Raw genomic sequence first — 10416 nt, 5'->3', positions numbered from 1 at the left:
ATGGGACGGAGAGAGTAGTATATTAAGTATTTTTTTTCATGATTTAATTTTGATGATGTTTATAAAAAAATTAAAGAAAAAAATAGAGAGAAAAATAGTGAAAAAAATTAATGAAAGAAGAGAGAAGAATGGAGGGAAAAGTTGGAGGGAAAAAACTCATTTTTTATATATTATATAGATTTACATTTAACTAGAAAGTAATACAATAGAAAGTTAGTGAAATGAACCTTAAATAATTGCAAATTCAATTTTACAAAAAAATCGAAAAATTCAATTTTACAAAAAAATCGAAAAATGAAGAATGGCAAAGTTGATAACCTATGGGTGGCACTCGCATCCAGACCTAGACTCGCATTCTGATCCAAATCCTGACTCGAACCGCGTAAATGATACTATTATGTTATATAAATGATACTGTTTGTAATTAACACTATTCAACTATACAAATGACATTGCATATAAATGACACTGTGTATAATTGATACTATTCAGAAATATAATTAACACTATAAGATTATAAATGATACTATAAGATTGAAAATGACACTATAATATTTTAAAGTGTTACAGTGTCATTTATATAACTGGTGAAACAAGGAACCAACACCTAGACTAAAGAGTAATGAACGTAGACTATACCTAGTGTGGTTTGAACGAAAGAGACAAAGAACACAATCGGAATGCAGAAACTCAAGAGAAAACTGCTGCTGTATTGAGAATTTGAGATAACGTAGCTTACAATGCACGAGCTCAAGGCTTATTTATAGATTATATGGAGGGCAAAATAGTAAAATCGGCATATACGCATGCGCCCTGCGTGGTCGAGGGTATTATAGGAAATTCGTCTCTACGCAGGAGATTTCACCGCGCTTTTATTGTTTCCCTCTGGCGAAAATGACTTCTCTGGTGGGCGAGACTCCTCTGGCGAAAATGACTTCTCTGGTGGACGAGACTCCTCTGGCGAAAGTGACTTCTCTGGTGGGCGAGACTCCTCTGGTGAGGATGGTTCCTCTGGTGAGTATGATTCCTCTGATGAGGATGGTTCCTCTGGCGATGATGGTTCCTCTGGCGAATATGATTCCTCTGGCGAGGATGGTTCTTCCAGCGAGTACGATTCTTTTGATGAAATCTACCTCACTGCTCCCCGTGATTCCACTGACGAAGAGATTCCTCCGCTCCACATATATTACTCCTCATCAATAACCAAATTATGTCAATTATAGGCAGTGCCATTTGTATAACCGAATAGTGTCATTTACACGATTTGGGTTAGTATGCGGATTCGGATCGAAATGCGGGTTAGGGTCTGGATGCGGGTCAATTTAATTGTACGGTACACCCTATTGTACCTAAATTTTTATGTATAAATAATAAGCTCAATCACTTGGGAACACCATTAATCATAAGTAACGTGCATCTTAATTATGATAATAGTAATTTATAAAGACAGATGATCAAACCAGTCTCTCTTATTGATAAAGCAGTGGAAAGACAGATGATCAAACCAGTCGAGATTGGTAAAGATAAAGTCAGGATTTCCCATCTACGGTTCGCAGATGACACGATCTTTCTTTTTGAAGAGTCCGAAGGCAGTTCGGAGGCGATTATCTGTATACTGAAGTTGTTCCAATTCTTGTCCGGGCTAACCGTGAACTTCAACAAAAGCAGTGTGATTGGCATCAAGGTCGAAAGGAACATTATTGAAAGATTGGCTTCCAATCTCAACTGTAAAGTTGGAAGTTGCCCTTTTACTTACCTTGGTCAAAAAATCGGTGGTAGAAGCTTGAAGGCGGCTGCGTGGAGCTTCTTGGAGGACAAGGTGAAAAGGAAAATGGATCGTTGGAAGATTAAAACTCTTTCTATGGCGGGGCGTATAACCTTGGTTAAAGCAGTTTTGCAGGCTATTCCCGTTTATCATCTCTCTCTTGCTACTTTACCGAAGTCTACCGTGAAATCCATCAACTCCTTGTGTGGTAAGTTCCTTTGGGGCAGGAGCTCGGGCTTTGGTGGGATCCCTTGGGTGAAATGGGCTGATCTTTGTGAGTTTAAAAGTGAAGGAGGTCTCGGTTTTAGGAATTTAGAATGGTTCAACGAGGCTTTGGTGTTGAAATGGCTGTGGAGATTTCTTGTCGAGGGGGGGAATCTTTGGGCTAAAGTGGTTAGATCTTTGTATGGGGAGGTTGAGTGGGGGGAAGAGGGCTTGTTCTCAAGAGGTAATCAAGGGAGAAGGAGAGGTTGGTGGCCAAGAGTTGTCGAGTTGGGTGGGGGGATGTCTGGGGGCTGTTTTGTGAATAATCTGGAACGTTCAATTGGAAGTGGGAGGGATACAAAGTTCTGGGAAGATAGGTGGATTGGGACTAAACCACTTAAGTTCATTTTCCCTAGGCTTTATCTCCAGCTTAGCACTAACAAAGAAGCAGTCATTAGTGATTTGGGGACTTGGGAGGAGGCAGAATGGGTTTGGGACCTAAAAATGGAGAAGAACTCTCCTTGATTGGGAAGTGTCGATTCTTAATGAACTGTTATCTTCAATCTCTGCCATGGTCCCAACTGTAGGTACAGTCAACGGCTGGAGATGGACGGCATCTAAGGATGGCAGATTTTCTACCAGCTCCGCTTACGCTTGGATCAAAGAAAGGAGGTCACGTGAAGTGACGAGATCTCCCAGTAAACAAAAATCAGCATTGGCCTGGAAAATTTGTGCTCCCCAGAAAGCAAGAGTCTCGATGTGGAGAATCCTCAGGAATAGGCTTCCTTTTTGTGACTAGGGCTGGTAAACCGGTTTCGGTTATCCGGTTAAAATCGTAACCGAACCGAAAAAAACCGGTTATCGGTTAACCGGTACCGATAACCGGTTTTTACCGGTTCGGTTCGGTTTTCGGTTATTATGTTTCCATTTTACCGGTTAATCGGTTTAACCGGTTAGTCATATAATTAAATAATTTAGATTTTATAATTTAAATAGAATAGCTGAATAGGGTTTAATTCCATTCCCCCAAGAACGAAATACAGCAGCAGCTTCTGTTCTGACTGTGCGACCCGCCGCTGCGACTCTGGAATTGAAGGCTGCCTCTTCCCACTGGACCACGTCGCCGGTACCCCTCGCCATCGGGCCACGTCGCCGACGTCTTCCCAGTTTTTTCCGCACCTAAGCACCATCTGCTAGAGCTGTACCTCTTTCCTAAATCGGACCACGTCGCCTGCTCTTTCTCCGGCGACTGCACCTCCTCCCACCTCTTCGCCTGAGCGCCGGCACCTCTTCTCTTCCCACCGGACCACGTCTGCTCCTTCTCCGGATCCTTGGGTGGCAGCACCTCTTCAACACTAATTTTGATAATTATTAGAACTTAGGGATTTGGGATTTGTGAAATTGGGTGGCGGCTGATTTTGCTTTTTGTATAGATACAGCCAACAAATAGCTTGCAGGATTAAGGTGGGTGTTTGTGTGTTATTATCATCCCTGTGTTTGTGATTATCTTCCATTCTTCCTTGTTCTTTCACGATTGTGGGCTGTAGTTTTATCAGATAGCTTGTAGGATTTGGAGTTGGCCGGTTAATCGGTTAACCAATTAACCGGTCCGGTTTAACAGGACCGGTTATTCGGTTAACCGGTCTGAAAACCGGTTCGGTTTTCGGTTATCATTTTGGCTTTTAATCGGTTCCGATTAACCGGTAAACCGGTTCGGTTATAACCGAACCGGACCGATTACCAGCCCTACTTGTGACAACTTAAGGAAGAGAAATATTCCTGTGGGTGAGGAGGAAATCATGTGCAACGCCTGCTGTCAGGAAGTGGAATCCGCCAATCACTTGTTTCTCACTTGCCCGAAGACAGATATGGTCTGGAGTGAGATTCAGAGGTGGACTGGTCTGGAGTGAGATTCAGAGGTCGCGTATGATGCGGTAGCAGCCGCCGGCGGGGTCGACGGCGCGCGCCTCGGATTGGAACACGATGGTGCGCATGGCGGCGTCCTTGGCCGGCGGATCGAGGCGGCGGACGATCTTGATGATGTTGCTGACACCGAAGAGGCGGTGGGCGTTCAGGAACTGCCGCTGGCGGTCGTGGGGGAAGTAGGGGGCGAGGATGCAGTCGGCGGCGCACTTCCGGCGCTGGTACTTGCAGGCGGCGCAGGCTTGGGCGGAGGCGGAGGCGGTGCGGCGGTGGGTGGTGGAGGAGGGGTTGTTGGGGACGGTGGGGGCGGTGATCCTTTTGCTGTTCATGAAAATGTTGTTGGATTGCATGTCGGATTATTTATAAGATTGTGTAGTGTGTGTGGTGTGTGAAATATCGGTGGCGGGAGCGGCTCCGGCGGCGGCGGGGGTGGGAATGAGGATAGGGGAATTTATGTTTCTTGATTGAATTGAGGCTTGACTTCATTTTTTGCGTTCCTCTCCTTTATTTTCTCGTGATTAGAAGTCAATATAGTCAAAGAACTCAAAGGTCGAGAGGAAAAGCTAGTTTGAATTTTCTATGTAATTTAATAGTACTATAATTAAATGTCTCAATCCGAAAACTATTTGGAATGTGTGTATGCGCGTGTGTAAATATAAATGGATCTTATCAAGCTCAAATGTGATTAAATTATGATTTATGAGTAATTTGTGTGTAACTCATTAAATTTTATATTACTCCCTCCGTCCACGAAATGAGTACCCATTTGTGGACGGCACGGGTTTTAAGAAATGTATGGAGTGTAGTGTGAATAGTTTAAGGGTCCCACTTTTTGAGTGTATTAATTAAAGAGATGTGTGGGGTACACTTGCCAAAAAGGGAAATGGGTACTCATTTCGTGGACGGACAAAAAAGGAAATATGAGTACTCATTTCGTGGACGGAGGGAGTATTATTTATAAATATTATAAATTTAACTTTATATTTGATTAAGTTTAGTTATTTAAAATCGTTGATTATGGTAGAGATGATGAAATACAGTTCAATCACCTGAATCTGTCTAATATTTATGTACTTGTACTCATCCCAAATGTATTTAAAAAGCGATTTTATTACTCATTAGTCATTTATAGTTCGAAAATGTATAACAATATTCAATAATTACACAATCCGTTTAACCTTATAAATATAATTTATTATAATAATTGGATATCTATCACAATAAAAACCTAAACATTATAAAGTAAATATCAATATATTGTAAATATAATAAATAACAAAAGATTAAAAGTCAAAGAAAAAACCACTTAGGCACTTCTATCAATGTTCAAACCTCATTTTAAAAATAATTTTGCTACCCTTTCTTGTCTCGTACTTATATAGTAATATCCGCTAATTACTCATTCTCATCTCAAACTTGGACAATAAATATACTAGTTGACTATTTGAATTTGTTTGAATTTTTAAAAGTAAGTTTTATAATATTTTGTTATCCATCTCAATAAAGTGAAACATTACAGAGTAAATATATAATAATAAAATAATACAAAATAGATGCAAATTAGTATTAATAATAAAAGATTAAAAGTAAATATTAATACTAAATTGTATGATGACAAAATATTAATAATAAGAAAATTTCACGATGACATGCTAATAAATATTTGTATCGTCCATAATGTATATACTTGTATTTAAATAATATAAATAACAAAATACTTAAAAATGAAAAAAAAAAAACAAAATCACATATAGTGTCCACTGTCCATAAAGGCTCGAGTCCGTTTAAAATGTATATATTCGTGGTCCTTCCAAATTTGGTTAATTACCCAAACGTGTAGAATAGATTATTTTGGGTTTTGATTTCATGAAATTGAAGTACGTGAAAAATCAAACAGAGATTCAGAGTAAAATTTAGAAGCAAAAAATTATCATGCCATATAGGATTACTATAACTTCAATGTGTGACTAAAGATGTTAGAATAATAGTAATCGAAAATCTACAAAATTGCACTTAGGATAGGATTCATATGGTACATTTACTTATTATATGATTTTTTTTTTTTTGTAGTGACGTATTATATGAGTTAGAAATGCACATAATGAGATTTTTTTAAAAATAAATATAAATAGAGCACATATGAGATGCTACATACGAACTCAAAACTAAGGAAAAGTTTAAATCACCAATTGTATTATATATCCAACAATCACCAAAATATATTTAACTTTATAAATATAATTTGCTATAATTATCATTTATTCGTCTCAACTAAAATATGAATACTCCAAAATTAAAATTAGTTATAAATAGAAAAATTAATAAGAGAATTAAAAATTAGGTAAATTTCACGTAAACATGTCGATTAATATTTGAATTCATTTAGTTATAATCTAAAACTTGTCCCCAACCAGTCTTAGTTTATAAAATATCTAATAAACAAATATAAATTGTTATATATAAACATTAAATTATACAATCTACAAAATTCGTTTAAAATTTATTAAAAATTGTTATATATAGACATTAACAAAAAATTCTATAATAACAAATATTATAAATTAAATTCAAAGCAGAAAATTAAACTATACAATCAACAAAATATATTTAAAATTTATATACATACATATGTCCCGAACTTAATTTTAATATTAAAAATAATTTGAAAAGTAACGAAACATAATTATTGTTGGAAACTTATTGAGAATAATTATAAGATGATGATGATGAATCGACGATGATAGAAATATTCTTGATCGACAAAAAATATAGGAAACTTATAATTGTAATTCCAGGTAAAGCATTTTTTTTAATAAATAGTGTGTTTGACAAATCAAACTAATATTTATTTAGCCAACTATTAGTTGCAAAATTAGTGGTGCTATGACAATCAAAAAAACACATAATTTATTAATTTTTGAATAAGTGACATAAACAAATTCAAAGAAATTTAATTTGTACAAGTATTATATTCAATAAAAAGAAAAAAAAAAAATAATTTGGCCAACTTTAATCAAATTATTTTTAGATAACTATGGCATGATTATGTTTGATTTTCTTATTAAATGATACCCTCCGTCTCACGATATTCACGATTTTTTGGCGTCCGATCTCAACACGTTATAAATATAGTACCTCCCAAACGACGTATTTTTCTTTTGGGCGTCCTAACCAACTGATCATTTTTTGGCCAACACGTTCTCTCTAATATAGTTTAATTCCATCACAGCTTATTATCTTCATCTCTCGACAACAAGAAATCACTGGGAGGGGGCGTCATATTTCTCCTACTATTATCACGTTTCTCAATCTCCTACTTTGTCACTTTCTCTTTACTTTATCACTTTTATACTTTATTAAAATACTAATCTACAACTCTTACTTTCTTGTGATGAAACCAAGCGTGTTAAGATTCGTGGGACGGAGTGAGTATAATAGAAGTATTAGTATATATATTTTTGTTTGATGAAGTAAAAAAAATAATAGGAGTACATAAAAGGTAAATAAGGAAGGCCCAAGTATGGACCATACTAGTTTTTCCAAGTATGAGCCCAACTAAACAAGCCCAATAGACCAGACGTCGTCGTCCCAGCTCGATTCCAGGCAGAAAATTAGGAAATGGAGATACGAGCGCATATATAGAGGAATGAGCTGAAGAGAAGCTCAAAGGCGAAACTCCGTTGACGAGATTTTCAAGTTTTTAAATTCAGGTTAGATGCGCTGAGTATTCTTCGTTATCTTGCTTAATTTTTGGTTGTCTATTGGTTTGAATAGTCTATGATTTTTCAGCTTTTTTAATGTGTTCAATGTAAATGTTTTTCTCATTGATCTTCCAATCATGAATTGGTCCGTATGTGTATGTACGCCCCGCGCGCGCGCATTATATGCGAATTTTCGTTATTTCTGATATTTTTATTTTGGGGATTTTTGGATGCTTTAGGACCAGCCTACTTTTATTTTCTTGAATCTGATTTGTAAAGCCAGATTTTGATATGATGTTGATTGGTTAGTTAGAAATTGAATGCTGTAATCTTTTGAGTTTGTATTGGAGTTGAATTTTAAAAGCATTTCAATTTATAGAATCATGCTGTAAATTTTTTTGGGTTAATTTGATGCTGTAACCTTTCGAGTTTGTATTCGAGTTTAATTTCAAAAGCATTTCAATTTATAGAATCCTGCTGTGAATTTGTAGGGTTAATTTGGTTAGGTTTCTGCCCTCTGATTGAAGCTTTGAAATGAAGGTGAAGGTCTGTAACTGGTGGGTTGAAATACTACAAAATTCTATCTTTTTTTTACAGAATGATTGCATTGCAAGTCTATACAATTGTGTCCACTTGGAGGAGATCATTAGTGAGAGAAATCGAATGCTTGCAAGAGTAAGGGATTCGGAGTTTGTACTTGCTTATTTGCGTATGCAGAAAACAGTAATGTACTTGATTGGATCAAGTGGAGTTGGGAAATAAACTAATTTTGGAAGAAGATAGGTTTGGTTCTTTGTATGGATGAGTGGAAGCTATGTTTTAATGTTGGAGGTAGATTAGAAACTTCATTTGGGTGAGTAGATGCTTGGTTTTTCCGTATAAATGTTATCTGTAGTTGGGATTAGGACAGTATGGCATCAGAGGGTGGAAGTGGCATGTAGCTCGTTGTGACCCCTTGAAGAGTGTAGATGAATCCTATTTACATATGTTGAAGTGTTGAACGGTTGAACCCGAATATGAGAGGCAAGTACCGGTCAAAGCAAGCTTTGCATCATCAGATTAAATAGTAAAGATCAAGCCCTTAAGAATAACTTATCCTCTTTGAAAATTGATCCTTATATATTCTTTGTCGGAACAAAGGCTCCTGCTAAGTTACCTGAGGTGTTATATGCTAAACCTGATTCTTATTGCTCGTATGAAATCTTTTAATGTTGAAGTAAATGAATCTGTATGTAGCTGGCTTCCATCTTACATCCTGATTATCCAACATATTACGAGCTAATTAAGTTCTGTTGTGTGGTAAACAGAGCCTGATCCGGTGTTATATGCTAAACCTGCATTGTTAAACATTTTGTATATTTTGATTGACATTTCGGCTTAAAGCTAGAATTTACATCTTTGTGAAATTCATTGTGCTGGCCTCTGAAGTGTATAGACCTGTGTTTTTATGCTTCCTTAATTTATATTCATGCACATTTGTAGAAAATAACTCTAGATTTATGGGGATTTTAATTTAGGTGATAGCTTAGATAGATAAAATTATACAGGCTTATCCACCACATTCTTTAACTGATTTAAATAAATTTGAGCTTGTTTGTTCGCCTAATTTTTTCAAAAATTCTATCATATATATTGTCAGTCTAATCTATTATCTAAATTAAACGCCCCCTTGATGGATATAATAAAATTAATTGCTACCATGAAAATTTGGATATATTGCCCCTGAGATACTGCCATTATGATCTTTTTCTGTCCACGCTCAACATTCTTCTTGCCCACAATTTTTCTCTATTGTGTTCGTAAATTCATTCAGCTAATTGATTTTAAGGTCTTCATCACAGATATCATGTCGGTGAAACCAACAGTTGCATTGCGAGCTATACTTGTAGGAGGAATAGCAGCGTTTGCTAAAATTGGAGGAGCGATGAAAGCTGCTGGTGGAGTGAAGCTAGGCGCCGCGGCTGCTGCCGTGAGTGCCGCAGCGACCGCTGCAGTTTCCGGGTCGAAGCAGGAGGCAAAGGATGCTCCAGCACAACCTTCAAAATGACATCATTTTAGGTTAGATTTTGGTTATGCTGAAACTTAAGCATTTTTTTCCCAATAAATGTAGCATATAGTTGAATAACATTGTAGCATAATGGTCCCTGACAGCCATTAGTGTTAGGTTGTTGTAATCTGCAGATGAGGGATAAACAAACACGTGAAGAAATTTTGTATTTTACTAGAAACTTCACTTGTCTCTCTGCCCCAAGACGGCAGTTAGGGATGTAAATGAATCAAGTACACACTCAAAACACATTTGTTTGTCGGAGTGTGTTGGGGATTTCTCGTTTTAATTTGTTTTAAAGTTTGTGTTAAAATAAAAGCTTTTGTATATGATCTTGTTTGATAATCAGCTGAAATTGAATTTGAAGAAGTTATAATCTAGTTAAAAATTACTTGTGCAGTTTCATAATTTTATATCATGGTTCTCTATTGTATCATTGTACAACATTTTAGCATCAACAAATGATCACCACATGTTCAGGATATCTAAAATGTTACCAGTTTTTTGTTTCCAAAATTTGCTAAAATTGTACTTTCTTCGTCCTCATAAAATGTATTCACTTTTAAATGATACATGTTTTAATAAAGTGATTGAATGAATTATAAGTAAAGTAAGGGTATCACTTTATTATGAGGGAAAAATTTATCAAAAATAAATTGAATATATTTTATGAGAATGGACGAAAATGACAAATTGAATATATTTTGGAGTGGATTTTGAAAATAGCCTATTTCTTTTAGTAAACTTAAAAATTACTCACTAAGATAAAATTTTTA

General features: G+C 36.1%; 2 protein-coding genes across 4 annotated transcripts; one reads left to right on the top strand and one right to left on the bottom strand.

Moving 5' to 3' along the window:
- Positions 1-3882: 3882 nt before the first annotated feature.
- LOC131009900 (LOB domain-containing protein 22-like) lies at positions 3883-4242 on the bottom strand. Its single transcript, XM_057937302.1, has one exon. The coding sequence runs from the start codon at positions 4240-4242 to the stop codon at positions 3883-3885; it is 360 nt and encodes a 119-aa protein (XP_057793285.1).
- Positions 4243-7453: 3211 nt separating this feature from the next.
- On the top strand, positions 7454-9985 carry LOC131013154 (uncharacterized). Of its 3 annotated transcripts, none has more exons than XM_057941192.1 (3): positions 7514-7602; positions 8085-8150; positions 9435-9985. In XM_057941192.1, exon 3 carries the CDS (start codon positions 9440-9442, stop codon positions 9638-9640), a length of 201 nt encoding a protein of 66 aa, XP_057797175.1. In that variant the 5' UTR covers positions 7514-7602; positions 8085-8150; positions 9435-9439; the 3' UTR covers positions 9641-9985. The 3 variants fall into 3 exon arrangements, with proteins under 3 accessions (XP_057797174.1, XP_057797175.1, XP_057797176.1); XM_057941193.1 differs by having other exon boundaries at positions 7521-7602; positions 8085-8139; XM_057941191.1 differs by lacking the exon at positions 8085-8150 and having other exon boundaries at positions 7454-7602.
- Positions 9986-10416: the final 431 nt, after the last annotated feature.

Source organism: Salvia miltiorrhiza, chromosome 2 (assembly GCF_028751815.1).
Source record: "Salvia miltiorrhiza cultivar Shanhuang (shh) chromosome 2, IMPLAD_Smil_shh, whole genome shotgun sequence".
Taxonomy (NCBI): Eukaryota; Viridiplantae; Streptophyta; class Magnoliopsida; order Lamiales; family Lamiaceae; genus Salvia; species Salvia miltiorrhiza.
The sequence above is the reverse complement of the archived record's forward strand: the minus strand, read 5'-3'. Positions and strand labels throughout refer to the sequence as shown.

Coding starts and splice junctions, on each gene's coding strand:
- LOC131009900 (XM_057937302.1), bottom strand. CDS start 4,242: ATGCAATCCAACAACATTTTCATGAACAGCAAAAGGATCACCGCCCCC.
- LOC131013154 (XM_057941191.1), top strand. CDS start 9,440: ATGTCGGTGAAACCAACAGTTGCATTGCGAGCTATACTTGTAGGAGGA.